Source organism: Oncorhynchus kisutch, linkage group LG2 (assembly GCF_002021735.2).
Source record: "Oncorhynchus kisutch isolate 150728-3 linkage group LG2, Okis_V2, whole genome shotgun sequence".
Lineage (NCBI taxonomy): Eukaryota > Metazoa > Chordata > Actinopteri > Salmoniformes > Salmonidae > Oncorhynchus > Oncorhynchus kisutch.
Window position 1 is genome coordinate 23,636,647 of NC_034175.2, and position 15,549 is coordinate 23,652,195.

Genomic DNA, 15,549 nt, shown 5'->3' on the forward strand with positions numbered 1-15,549 from the left:
GCCGGATTTAACGAGGTAGACAGGTCAGTGAGGGGTCAAGCCATGCCTGCATCTGAACCATGAAAAACCAGAGAGAGACCAACTTCTGCTCAGCAACAACAACAGGACCCCTTTACACAGCTGCTATCTGATGGCAACGCATTAATGGCATGCCACAGAAAGGAAGGTACTCCAAATGAGACCATTTCTTTATCCCTGTAGGTGGTGTTCCACCTCCAAGCAGACCTGGCTTCAACTGCTCTGATGAGAGACAAGGGTTTCTATAACAGCTGCCCCAAATCCATCACACACACACACCAGAACCTATCACCTCCCTACAGTGCCTGTTGTTATGGAGTTGCTGTTTGAAGTTCCAGGGAAGTCTCAGAGCCCACGTCCCATGGGGAGTAGCTGACACTAGAAAGGTATCAGCTGGAGCAATGCTGGAGCATTGTCACAACTTCTTATGGCCTCTGACCAACCTTTGGAGTTAATTTTCACTCAGGCATTTCCTTGGGCCACTCCTTGATGAGGTCCCCCTGGGTTGATGTAGATTGGTGTGGGCCCTCCGGTCCTCTAGGTCTGTGACAACCGGCACACACATTGCAGTCCTCTGAAGAAATGAAATGTTAACTTTGGGTGCACGACATTGTGAATAAAAGCATGTTGGTGTTAAGTTAGAACAGACTGGTGTTGTTGAGAAGTGAAGCTTGAGCTTTATAGATACAGTACCAGTCAAATGTTTGGACACAGCTACTTATTCAAGGGTTTTTCTTTATTTGTACTATTGTCTACATTGTAGAATAATATTGAAGACATCAAAACTATGAAATAACACATATGGAATCATGTTGAAACCCAAAAAAGTGTTAAACAAATCAAAATGTATTTTATATTCTTCCAAGTAGCCAGCCTTTGCCTTGATGACAGCGTTGCACACTCTTGGCATTCTCTCAACCAGTTTCACGTGGAATGATTTTCCAACAGTCTTGAATGAGTTCCTACATATGCGGAGCACTTGTTGGCTGCTTTTCCTTCACTCTGAGGTCCAACTCATCCCAAGCCATCTCAATTGGATTGAGGATGGGCGACTGTGGAGGCCAGGTCATCTGATGCAGCTCTCGATCACTCTCCTTCTTGGCCAAATAGCCCTTACACTGCCTGGAGGTGTGTTGGGTCATTGTCCTGTTGAAAAACAAATGATAGTCCCACAAGCGCAAAACAGATGGGATGGCGTATCGCTGACTTCAGACAATGGGTGTGGCAGAACGGGCTCCAGCCCATGATGGCACCAGCAGTCCAGTCTGTGATGGGATTGTGTCGCTGGAGCCTCAAGAATCTCAATACCACGGGAACCCGAGGAAACTTAATCAGCATAAATTGGATTGCCTCGCTTTGGTTTCCTGATACTCGTAGGTTAATGGGAGTGGTGTTGTGAGTGACCCGGCCTATAGAGCATTCGTCCAGCGCTTTAACATCCATGGGAGTGGAGAGGGGCTGAGTGTGGATGCCCAGCTTGGACGCCAGGGTAGCATCCAAAGTACTCTCATCAGCTCCAGTCGATGAGAACCCAGAGAGATTTCGACTGGCTCCCCGACAACAACATGGCATGGAAAGGGACGCGAATAAGGGGAGAGGAAAAGTTCTCCCTATAGCCCACCAGAGTACTGCTGGAGTAGTTTACGAGCAGCCTCTCTCCCGCACAACGGAGAATCAAAAACCCTCCAAACTTCCGCCACAAACTCTTCCAGACTGAGGCAGACGCGGACTGTTACTCCCACACCGTTGTGCTCCAGGCGAATGCCCTCCCGGACATCAGCGTTATGATGTACGCTATCCTTGATCCGTCTGAGGGGAACGAAGAAGGCTGCAGCTCGAAAATGATGAAGCACTGGGAGAGAAAAGCCCGGCAGGTTCCTGAATCTCCAGCATAGCTGGAGGTAAGCAGGGTTCTCGGGACACTGGGTTAGGCTGGGAGACTACGGGTGTGACCCGCTGCCAAGTAGGGAATCTGCAGAATTGCTCCAGCAATGTATCGAATGCCTGGTCATGGCGTTCTGCCAGGGTATGGAGTCCCTCCATAGGACATTGCTGTAACTCCTCTTGTCTTCTAATGGTGGCTCCATGCAGGGAGACAGCATTGTGGAGCTGGTCTGAGTCTGCTGGATCAGTCTTGGCGAGTTTGTACTATCAGAACTCAGGATAAGACCCAGATGCAGACAGCTTAAAACATGGAAAATCATGCAGCTCATTAGCTCAGCAATACGTTGCAATAAGGCCCAAGACATTTTGGTGGACCAAATTCGACCCACCCTCGTAATCAATTAAGCAATGCAGGCCTATAAATACGTTTCCAATACATACAGTTCCATTTACAACCACAAAAAGCAATAGGCTACCAATAAAAGTAGAATGTAGGCTATTTCTATGACGAAACATACCCATATATAGCTATACCCATTTGGGTTCTTGCATTGACATTATACTGAATTCTTATATCACGCTATACCACAAACATTTAAGTTCAAATGCTGAGACCATTGAGTGCTTTTGACCAAGAAGTGAAGCATCTGCAGTAACCGAGTATTCCAGCCACTCTCTTCCTATGAACCAGTTGCTACTAAAACAACATTTTTTTAACAGAAAACCTGCAGCTAGGGTAGGATTCTATAGGCTAACCTGGGCTGGCTCCTCTGTTCCAAGATCGTCTGGAACAGTTGTAGGTGGAGCAGGCTGTGGAGCCATTATCTTGGCGGTACTAATGGAAGGCTAGCTGGAGCTCGGGAAGCATCATCACTGCTGGGCTTGGCGGCGGCCTCAGTGGTTTGATTTCTGATATCCATTGCGGCAGTGGCAGATTAGCTGGTTAGAGTGAAATAGGCTAATAACACTAACGGCTTTTACAGCTGGCTAAGAAGCTTACTAAACTCTGTAGTGGTGGGGCGTGAGGCAGAGTTGAGTGATGCAGCTTGAACTGTAAACTTGACCCAGTCTTTATAAATCTAAATCAAATGTTACAGGCGGAGGTGTATTCCACTATTCACATAGCCTACCCAGATGAGCAGCGTCATACCTAACCACCCCGTGTCTTTCCGTAGCCCCCCCCCCCTACACACAAACATACACACTCTCCATGACACTGATACAGCACAGATACAGATTTCGCACGCAATTGAGTGACAACTCAATCATTGGATTTTTTGTTGTTGCTATTTTTATATAGATACAGTAAATGTAAACTGAGGTGGCACAAGTTTCAACTGAGGGGGCTAAGCCCCCTTGTGGAGCCCGGCCCGATGTTGTCACTGACTCACTGCACCATATACCATGATATTCACGTCTCGGATTCGGCCGGTGACACAGCCTTGATTTGCTGGATCTGTTTGTCTCTTCATTTTGACGCTGACAGTGGACATGGTTTACGACATCCCCAGCCGTTAGGTCAGCACAGCCTCAGGCTTCAATTTTGCCAGCTTGCAGAGGTGTTGGTTATTTTCAGTTCGCAGGGATAGCTGGGTATCAACTATATTTCACTGCACATTAGTAGCAGGCTACTGTAACGACGACGCAGAAAGGAAGCAGCGTCTGGAAATGAAAACAGAACCAATACTACCTGATGACTCAAGTAGGTGAGGGCTAAATGAAGGGAGATTAATCAGGGTGTTGATGAAGTCCAGGTGTGCTTAGTGATGGGGAGCAGGTGTGCGCAATGTGGGTTGCCAGGACTGGTGGTTAGTCGACCCGGAGACGTCGAGCGCCGGAGGGAGGGAGCAGGACTAGGCTTGACATCTACGGTCATATAAATATAATTACCTCATATTGAGTGTACTCATGAGTGTGCTGTCAAAATGCTGTCTTACGGACTTTTCTCATTCTAGTAATCCCATTGCACCTTCAGTAGCAGAGTACAATCATTGCGATACTGTTAAGTGCACCCATAAGTGTAATGTTCTAGTCATTCTATTTCTATGGCTACAGTATTAATGTGCTGCTGTAGCACTACCTCTTGGATGCCTTCCAATAAAGGAAAGAATATGATGGCCAGATACATGTAAAGTAGAAAGGAGCTCCTCCATAGCACAAGCCTGTGTTATTATTGGCTAGCTAAATCAGGCCCTCGGTACAAGGGTTATAATTCAGTGGAGTAGTACAGGCGGACTCCCTGCACAGTTGTCTGGGTTGCACCTGTAGTGTCTTATTTTCCACTGGGTTATGCAAGGCAGCTCTGTAACACAATATTTTTATCTGGTACAAGTTGTTTTTCATATCACCACCACCACCCACCCAACTTTAGCGCTTAAATTGAAAAATAACCTGGTTTGAATGTTGACACCATATGATCCAGTAGTTTAAACATTTTTCGAATGGTTTGAAAAACCTTTCTGGGTGTGAACTTTCAATTACCCTCGGTTTTTAAACTAAATAAATTACATTTTCAAGACAATATGTTACTGTATAATTTCATCTTCCTACCTGTGGCCTGCTCAGTTCATGTTTCTAGACCAGCACTAAATCTTACCATTCTTAATTTATCCTCCATCGAAAAATGATTATATAAATGACTCCCACCTCTCGGATCATAGTAAGAGCAGCTGCTCTGGGACCCTGGAGAGTTTGAAGGAGTAGGGGAGTGGCCTCTGAGTTATCTCCTATTTGGTCTGATTAAAAAAATTATAATAATCTAATCACAGCGTGACACCCACTTCTGGTTTCCCACACTGCCCTGCTGCTCACCTTACTGGGTCAGGTTAAACTCCAGTCCTTGAGGGCCTGATTAGTGTCACACTTTTTCACCATCCCCAGCAAACACAGCTGATTAATCATATTGCATTCTAAACTGAAGATCATGATTAGGTGATTATTGGAGTCAGGTGTGTTAGCTGGGGCAGGGGCAAAACTGTGACACCAATCAGTCCCACGAGGACTGTAATTGCCCACCCCTGGGAGGCTAAACTTAGCAAAGGGACAGGAAGTGATCATAGTCGTGATAGAAGTGGTGTTCAAGGCTTGCAGTATATTTGACACAAGTTACTTTTCCAGTTGAGCAGCAAAGGAAATGTACTTCCTCAGAGTTGAGCACTTGAAAAGTGAGCAGGCATGCTGTTTCTCTCATATTCAACTCTGATGCCAGGTATTTCAACACAACTGGAAGTACCTTCTATCTCCTAAACCACATAAGATTGACCCCCTGGACCTTCCCACCTGAGCACACACAGGTTGAATCATCATTGTTTCAGTGTAATTTGTCTACGTATTGTGACATGGAATCAGTGTGGGAAATACATTGGATGAAAACAAAAGGTCTTCAAACGGTACTGTTTTCATCTCATTTCAACCAGTGTTGTAAACATTGAAATGAGGATAAGCTTAAACTTAAATACATTTACTTAACCTGACAAACAGGTTGTTCCATCAATCTAATTTCAACATAATCATCAGAACAATGTATACGTAGAAATTGCGTTGATTCCACATAGAAAAATAAACATTGTTTTCATTCTATATTCATTATACACTGCGTATACAAGACATTAAGAACACCTGCTCTTCCCATGACATAGACTGACCACGTGAAAGTTATGATCTCTTATCACTTGTTAAATCCACTTAAGTCAATGTAGATGAAGAGGAGGAGACAGGTTGAAGAAGGATTTTTAAGCCTTGAGACAGTGGAGACATGGATTGTTTAGGTGTGCCATTTAGAAGGTGAATGGGCAAGACCAAAGATTTAAGTGCCTTTTTAACAGGGTATGGTAGAAGGTGCCAGGTGCACCAGTTTGTGTCAAGAGTTGCAACGCTGCTGGGTTTTTCACGCTCAACAGTTTCCTGTGTGTATCAAGAATAGTCCACCACCCAAAGGATATCCAGACAACTTGACACAACTGTGGAAGGCATTGGAGTCAACTTGGGCCAGCATTCCTTTGGAACTCTTTCGACACCTTGTAGAGTCCATGCTCCAACAAACTGAGGCTGTTTTGAGGGCAAAATGGTAGGGTGCAACTCAACATTAGGAAGGTGTTCCTAATGTTTGGTATGCTCAGTGTATACTGGGTGGTTGAAATTATGCTGAATTTAATATTTAATTAGACATACAGTACAAGTCAAAAGTTTGGACCCACTTACTCATTTAAGGGTTTGTCGTTATTTTTACTTTTTTTTCTACATTGTAGATTAATAGTGAAGACAAACTATGAAATAATACACATGGAATCGTATAGTAACGTGTTTAAAAAGTAAAATGTTTAAAAAAAAATCGAAATATATTGATTTGTATACTCTTGGAATTCTCTCAACCAGCTTCACATGGAATGCTTTTCCAACAGTCTTGAAGGAGTTCCCACATATGCTGAGCACTTGTCTGCTTTTCCTTCACCCTGCGGTCCAACTCATCCCAAACCATCTCAATTGGGTTGAGGTATGTTACATCTGCCCCTGCCACGCCCTCTACTTCTCATCCTGTGTCTCCCTAACCTTCTGCCACTCCCCCATTGCTCTCTCCATTCCTCTCTATGTGTGGGTGTATCTGATTGTGTGAGTGGAGACAGGTGTGCTGGAGTCAGAGCAGATCCCCACCAGCTGCAACCTGTTCCATAATCAAGACCTCTACAAATACTCAGCCCTGCCACTTCCACACTGCCAGATTGTAGTCTCTGCTCATTCCGTCTGCTCTGACTCTGGTCCCTGTTGTCAGTCCCTCGTCTCGTCAGTCCTGCTTCCCTGGACCCCCCAACTCTGGGTCTTCCTTTCCTGTGGCGGTCTTCATGAGAGCCAGTTTCATCATAGGGCTTGATGGTTTTTGCGACAACGTGAAGTTCTTGACATTTTCCGGATTGACTGACCTTCATGTCTTAAAGTAATGATAGACTGTCGTTTCTCTTTGCTTATTTGAACTGTTCTTCCATAATATTGACTTGTTCTTTTTCCAAATAGGGCTATCTTCTGTATACCAACCCTACCTTGTCACAACACAACTTATTGGCTCAAATGCATAATGAAGGAAATAAATTCCACAAATTAACTTTTAACAAGGCACACCTGTTATTTGAAATGCATTCCAGGTGAAGCTGGTTGAGAGAATGCCAAGAGCGTGCAAAGCTGTCATCAAGGCAAATGGTGGCTACTTTGAAGAATCTCAAATATAAAATATATTTGGATTTGTTTAAAACTTTTTGCTTACTACATGATGTGTTATTTCATAGTTTTGATGTCTTCACTATTATTCTACAATGTAGAAAATAGTACAAATAAAGAAAAACCCTTGAATGAGTAGGTGTGTCCAAACTTTTGACTGGGACTGTATGTTATTTGACTTAGTCTATGACGTCGAAACAATAACATTGATTCAAACATACCATTTTCCTATTTAAAACCATTTGTTTCCTTTTGTTTAGAATTTGACTATAATTATTTGTTCTCTTTTTAGGCCTTATCAATAATGAATTTAATCTTGCCTATTGACAATGTTTGGCATGTCTATGCTCCGCCATAACGCAATTTACACTAGGCCTAGCCCCTATATCAGTGTGAATGAGATTGAGGCCATGCAATTATTTAGAACAATGTGGACTGCAAATGGGTTCAAGTTAGCCTATTTAGCAAAGATGGGATAGGTCTATAGTTTGTTATTTCGTTTCTGTAAGCCATTTAACAAACTACAATGGACTAACATTGGAATTGATTCCAAGGCAATACATAAAAAACTGTAAATACACAACCTGAAGCAACTACATATTTCGCCTTGGAGCACGTTCTGATTGGCCAGTGAGGGACCTTGAACTTATAGCACTATTGCCTGCGCTTAGATTGACCATTGCGTTAGGTTTGTTAAAATATGAAATGGTATTAAAATGTGTTATCTGTCCATTCTCTCAGCATTGTGTCGATATTTCCTAGTCCTTCCATGTATTAAAGAGAGATATTGTTTCAAAATAATGTCATCCTTAGTCAATCATTTTACTTTGGCTATAATGATGAGTTAAATTGTTTCACCAACCAGATCTGTACACTTGTAAGATACAATGCAGTGTAGGCTGTCATTGTAAATAAGAATTGGTTCTTAACTGACTTGCCTAGTTATGTAAATGTTAAATAAAATAAATAAAAATTAAATGCCTGCTTGCCTGACTACCTCCGGATGTGGTCAGAAAGATCTGATTACAATTAGTTCACAATGTGTATTTTGATTGTCTACACCTGTCAAAAAATGTGGACACAATCAGAATGTTGACAAGATCAGGACAAAGGACGCATGTTAGCACCAGGCTTTGTCATCTGGGTTCAGGAAGTGAGGATGTTGGGCTATGGTTAATGTGGGGTGATTATTGATATTTTTGTCTTTAATCTTCACTGATTGAGACTGCAATGTCCTTCAAACACTCCGGCTGTGTCATCCCCAAGGCTTACATGAAAGGTTCCGCATCAGTGTGTGTGTGCGTGTCCACGTGAGTGTGTGTTTTCTACTGTTTTCTACTAAAATACATACTGCATATCTCCCGTCAATCACAGAGACACACTTCCTCCTGGTAAGGGTCAGTGTCCTTTGTCTGTACCCCTAATGTAAAAACCTTGCTCATAATAAATTAACCTCTGATTATAAATCATCTTGTTTCTATAAACAAGTTTCCACATCGGTAAAAGCAGTGATCAAAGTGTCTATTACCCTGACTGACTTGTATACAGTGCATCTTATTTGCTGAGTAACCTATGGGGCAGGAGAAAATGTTTGCTAATCCTGATCGCATTTGGTAAAAACAATGATGAAGTGTTGAAAGATGCATAGTACTGATTTACCATATGGACCAGAATGAGAACAAAAACAGTTATCATCCCACTCAACTTTAAACTGAAGTAGTCTTTGATTGGTGTTTAAAACCAATAAACAATTAAATCCACAAAATGACTGGTGGTACGCACACAAAGGAATGAGACAACGTTTTTTTTAATGCATTTCTTTCATGCTTATTATAGCAGGCAGGGGTAATTTTAGTGCTAAAATAAAGGCATAGAAAATGTAGCTATGGCATAGTAATCTATGACGATGATGACTGCAAATGGCACATGTAAATGTAAGTGTAAGTGTGCCATTTGCAGTCGTCATCATCATAGGTGAACTTTTTTCATTTTATTTCCCAAACAGCTTTATTGTGCACAGTGTACATCATTTACGGGTCAGCTTCATAATATATTCAAAGTGGTCAAACTCATCGTCATACACTCTCAATGAGTTATGACAGGGCATGCAACCTGGATTGAAATGTTACAAAAATGTAAATTTAACAAAACAAGAAGAGAAACTAAACAGGGCAGCCGAACGTTGTGATCTGGTTAATGAACTCATCGATGCCCAGACAGACTATTCTGTAGTCTCTGGACGTGCACTCTTGTTGTGAGGGCCAGTACTCTATCCATGTCTGTTCTCCTAGGACATACTTGTACTGCAACAGTCCATTTTCCTCCACTCTGTGCAGGTCTTCAGACTTCCCCATAATCATGTATGTTTTCCCCTGCTTTAGACCCAGAGCCTCTCTACAGTAAGATAGTCCCATGAAGTCACGATTCCTTCCCGCTATTACCTCATCAGTACCTGGCTTGACGACGTCATCGATCTTCATGGTGTATGTATCTGCGTGTGTCGTCAGCTTAGAGTCCACCACCGTAGCTTTGTAAACATAATCCAGTCCTGCACCGCAGGCTTTGTCTATGCGGTTGACATCAGGCTCATCTTTCTTCTGCATACTGCAGCTCTCTTCAGCACACGTGCACACGTCTCCAAGACACAGTCTGCTCAGAGTTCCACCCTCCCTCTGTGGGTGGTAGAACTTGACACAGTGCTTTTGGTTGTAGTATTCGTATACAGAGATGGCAGCAGGCTGTAGAACTCCTACTTCCTGTACTCTGTGAATCTTAAAGGATATTCTGTCTGCTAACTTATGGGACACCTTGTCCAGATAGAGGATGAGAGATCCTCTTTCAGACAGAACTTTGTCCATCTCAAACTTCTCTATGTAGCGCTCCCTCCCCTTGGACAACATTTTCAGATCACCTATGTCTACGATGAAGCCGGTCAGCAAGCCGATGTCCAGGATAGACATGGTCGCATCTCTCTCTGAGTTACGATACAACACCTCAACAGTGAGCATAAACGACTCCATGGCATCCTCGTGGCTTGTTTTGTCCATCTTAGTGAGGGTGACAGAGAGGTCAAAGCTTTCACAGTCACTGGCCTTCTCTTCTGGCAGGGCATAGTACAGTGTCACCACCGACAAGGTCGCCTCACCATTTCCTGAGGCTTTTACTGTCAAGTCCTTGTCTATGGAGTTGACCTTGTCTGTACGAGTGTGGAACTGGTTCTTGTTGTTGATGGACCACTTGGTGACGGATGCCCTGCCGGCCACCTCTAGGTTGATGTTCAAGTCAATGTCTTTCAGGTCCTTCACGTTGCTCCAATACTCAGCCACAGCCTGGAACACCATGATGGTGGACTGTGTGGATCCGTATCCCCCTCCCACTTTCTTCTGATTGTTAAGCCACCTGACTATTGGGCCGGCCTCTTCGAAGGCCTTCACCTTGACCAGGGCAAGCAGGGCATACGAAGTGGCCTCCAGCGTGTACTGGTGACCACCTGGGACTGGCCAGTGGTCCAGCTGTGGAGAGGCGAACTTCAGTAGGGTCTCCTTTTTGAGTTTCCCTGCATTGGCCAGAGCATAGGAAGTCATAGCTACAGCATAGGGGTTCGTGAGGTGGGGAAGACGCTTCTCGAGGTACACTACTGCCTTATCCATACTGCCTGGTAGGCTGTTGACAGACTTCTCACACAGTGAGCTTGCTTCCTGCATGGCGATGAGAACAAAGGCTGTCATGGATGCATCACTGTCCGAACCCCTCACGTTACCCGTCATCTCTGAGTGGTAGACAGGAGCAAACTCATTGAAGATGCCGTCTGGCTGTTGTGTGTTCAAGATCAGCCACTTGACAGCACTACATAGCACATTTTCCTGAACACTGATCAATGTACTGGACATGGCAAACACCTTGACTACATACGCTGTCAGCCAGGTGCTGCTCTTTGTGTGGATCCAGGCAGCGTAGGAGCCATCTTCTTTACGGTAGGCCAGCTCACGTTGGTAACCAATGGTGATGTACTTGATGGCTGTGTTCCTTCTGTCCAGGCCAATATCCTCCCACTTTTTGGTGTTGTCCAAGTAGTGTGTAGCAATGACAGGCAGGGTCATGTAGATCATGTTCTGTTCCCCACATCCGACTGGCTGAACTATCAGATTGCCCAGAGAGTCTCCACTGATGGCCTGCTCCACCAGCACACTGGTCTGCTCTCCACCTGTCACACTGATCAGTGTGTCAGCATCAGAGTTTGGCACCTGGTTCCGGGGCACTCCACTGGGTATGTGTGCCGTCTGCTCACCACCATGTTTAACCGGGTTCAGGAGTACGTTGTTTTCCTTCTTGACCAGCACTCCCTCAGCCACAACGCGCAGGTCCCTCTTCACACCGTCATTGCTGCCAGAGTTTTTCACTGATGCCTTGACCTCAATGGAGTGCAGGCCCAGCTTCATAGGGATGATTACATAGGGGACAACCCGGGTGGACATGGCGTCCATGTTCACTTCCTGCCTGTACTTACCCTTCTTGCTTGCCGAGCTGCACACCTCGCCATTCTCCATCAGCTCAACACGCACAGTGATGGGGTCTTCGCTGTAGTTGTGGAGGATTGCTTTGACCTCCAGCTGTTCGTTGCGGACAGCTGAGTAGGGCAGCTTTAGGTCAATAAAGAAATCCTTTAGAACTATCATCTCAAACGGATCTGCCACACAGATGCTATGAGTTTTAGACAGGCTGATGGCTGTTATCTGCCAGGTTGTGATGGAATCTTTCAGGAAGTTGTTCTTTATTATAGACGTGGTCTCGCAGTGCTTATCTTGGGCGTTGCATTCAGGAAGATTGGCGTCTTCCCACATCCAGCTCTCAGGGAACTGACTACGAGACACAATGTCTTCAGACCGCATGAAAGCATCATCATCCTCCTCTTCACTGCGTGAGAGCAGCAGTGCATCCTGTTTGAATTCATCCTTTTTTGTGGCCATCTCATTGCAGCAGACGAGGAAGGCTTTGATGCAGACTTCCCCATCTATGATGTACTGGGCCCGTCTGTCACAGGTGTACCCCATGGTGTTGTCCCTCATCCCGTCCACACAACACTCCTTGGCCAGACCATTGTACTTACTGGCCATAGTAGTGATGACGTCACTGATGGTCACTGCTCGTCTCCGCCTGGAACTAACAGGACAGCTGGGGTCTGTTCTGATCCCAGTCCCTTTAGCGGTGTTGGTCTCGAATACCAGACCAGCATCATAGAACACCCCCATATTGTCTGCTCCCCCTCCAGCTGTACATCCTGTATCATGCTTCTCTATGGTGTCCCAGATCTTGGTCTGTGTGAGACGGTGTTTGTTGTTGAGAACGTAGACTCCCTTGTCTACAGCCACCAGTCCTACTTTAGCTCCCGGGTCTCCAGTGATGGTCAGACTGAAAGCCTTACGAGGCTCATAGGATGTCTTGGGCCTGGTCGACGTCACTTTCAGCGAGCCCATGCAAGAGACCTTGACGTCAACCCAGACAGAGTCTGCCACCAGGTCATCTGTTCCCACATGGTAGTACGCTATGATGCGGAACGACGGAAGCATTTCCTTGGAGACGGGCACTGACAGTGTCACCAGCGCATTGCCCTGTCTTCTGAATCTGCCCACTTTCACCAGCTGACCTCTACTCAGGAACATGTATGTAAGGTCATGGTTTTGGATGGTGAGGGGTCCCAGGTTCAGATTGATCTTAATGGGGTCTCCTATTTTCAGCTCATTAGAGTCAACCCCAACATGGAGGAAGTTCCCGGTGGAAGTCCTGTAAGGGAGAGCCTTCATGGTGGCCTCCGCCTGTCTGGTTTGGAGGATACCCGGGACCTTGGTCTTCACAGTGATTGGCAGCTCTTTGGCCGATGCCATGGTGTTAAGTGTAACTTTGGCAAAGCCATTAGCCCTGGTCACCCCTTTAGCATTATCTGGAGCCACCTCAATCTCCACTCCATTGGCTGGAGAGTTGTCGGGATTCGTAATGTAAACCGAAACATCAAAGGGCATGCCAGGTTTGAAGTATTTGGGAGTTCTCTTGAAGAGGATGGTGAATGGCGATGTGACGATCTGGATCCCTCTCTTCTCTGCCTCTACCATCTCACCCCCACCCTCTGTTAACACGCTGACTGATACAAAGATGGATTGTCTGACCAGATTATGGATGTTTTCGAAAGTCTGTGTGATGTGTTCCTTTTTCAGACAAGCCACTCCTTTACCTTCTCTGATCTCTACTCTCTGCAGAGAGGCGGGGAAGCTCTTTTTTTCATTCTCTGTTGTGATGACACCAAACACCACATAGCCTGTCCCTGTCACTTCCTTATTATATAGATACCTGGCAGTGATGTCAACGGTCAAGTCTTTGTCGTCGATGTAGAAGAAGGCTTTACCTGGGGTCAGACTAACTTCGAAGCTGGGCAGAACATACTCCTTGACTTCAAAGTCAGAGGAGAAGGTCATCTGAGGAGTGCTCTGGAACCTCGTGACCACATGCCATGTCCCGAAACTGACGATCGCAGGGAGAATGAACTGTCCAGATTTTACTCCCTTATCTGGGTTGACGATCTCCCTGAAGATGGTGATGTTTTCAGGAGTCATGATCTCCACAGAGACTGCAATCTCTTTTTTCTCTGCAACTTCTTTGTCCTCAAATATCTCCCTGGTCAGAGGCTCCAGGCCAGGAGTCATAGAGAACACTCTGTAGTAGACAGGGCTGCCCGGTGTGTAAATGGTCTTGTCAGTCTGGATGAAGATGTATCCAGACTGGAAGGAGACCAGGACAACCTTCTCCAGGAGGCGGTCAGGGAACTGGGCCTGCAGGACCACATACTGCTTCTGCTTGGGGTCATCCACAAAGTGGTCCCCCTCTGGGATGACCAGTTGTGTCATAGCCTGGAAGTTGTTTGCTTGATCCAGAACCACTGATTTAGAGACCAGCTCTTTGCTCTGCATAGGGTGGTTTTTCACCATGATCTTAACATTCAGGGGACCTCCTGTATGGTCTTGAGACTCCACAAAGATGTTCTCATTACTGCCCACACGAAGCAGGTTAGGAGCTGACAACACTTGTAGAGCAGCTCCATCAGATAAGGTAGGTAAGGAGAGGGCTACAACCAGAGCGGCCTGACACAGCAAGTTGCCGACCCACATCTCCACCACTGATTTTGGGTCTGTGATAGTGCCTTCACTCTCCAACCCTGACTTTTATCCTGTCTAGGGTTAGCACATTCTGTGGGAGGAGTTCCAGTGGTGACTCCCCCAGGGGGTGTGTTACTTCCCAGCTGTAGAGTTGGGAAACCAGCGGTCCTGATAATGCTAGTTGGAAAGTTCACTGTTAAGCAAAACAAACAGCACAAAATCTATCAGAGCGATACACAGGCTGGAAATGTACTGGACCTGTGGAACCTCTGTGATTTATGTTAAACCACTGAAACAAACAACTTAATAAAACAAAATTACAAAAAAAAAAGTTATATTATTAATCAGCAAATGGACTTAGAAGTGCTATTATCAAATCCGAAGCTAACTAACTCCATTAGCTCAGATCTGGTCTCAAGACAAGTCAGCAGGTCATGTATGATACAGTCACTGTCGAAACAACAGAAACGTCATGAATGCCAAGGAGAGCTAAGTGCATCTCATAATGAGTGTCAACACAACATCAACACCCACATTACAATAGACAGCTCAGTGCATCTCATAATGAGTCAGTGTGAGTCAACACCCCCATTACAATAGACAGCTCAGTGCATCTCATAATGAGTCAGTGTGTGTCAACACAACATCAACACCCCCATTACAATAGACAGCTCAGTGCATCTCATAATGTGTCGGTGTGAGTCAACACAACATCAACACCCCCATTACAATAGACAGCTCAGTGCATCTCATAATGAGTCGGTGTGAGTCAACACAACATCAACACCCCCATTACAATAGACAGCTCAGTGCATCTCATAATGAGTCAGTGTGAGTCAACACCCCCATTACAATAGACAGCTCAGTGCATCTCATAATGAGTCGTGTGAGTCAGCACAACATCAACACCCCCATTACAATAGACAGCTCAGTGCATCTCATAATGAGTCGGTGTGTGTCAACACAACATCAACACCCCCATTACAATAGACAGCTCAGTGCATCTCATAATGAGTCGTGTGAGTCAGCACAACATCAACACCCCCATTACAATAGACAGCTCAGTGCATCTCACTGTGCGCACACCCATGCGCACACACGCACACACACACACCCTCAGTCAGTCAGTAGTATATTGTAATCAACTAACGCTGAACAAATAGCTGAAAACAAGCTGAAATAATGTACCTATTTACTGATCACCAACTGTCCCTTATTACCAAACTGCCATGTTTACTCCATTATCTGCACAGTCAAGTGCTTGCATAATTTTGTAAGGCCTACATAGCACAAG

General features: G+C 45.1%; 1 protein-coding gene across 1 annotated transcript; it reads right to left on the bottom strand.

Annotated features, from left to right (window-relative positions):
• Positions 1–8,899: 8,899 nt before the first annotated feature.
• Positions 8,900–14,299, bottom strand: LOC109909959 (complement C3-like). The gene has a single exon (XM_020509067.2). It carries the CDS (start codon positions 14,265–14,267, stop codon positions 9,273–9,275), a length of 4,995 nt encoding a protein of 1,664 aa, XP_020364656.2. The 5' UTR covers positions 14,268–14,299; the 3' UTR covers positions 8,900–9,272.
• Positions 14,300–15,549: the final 1,250 nt, after the last annotated feature.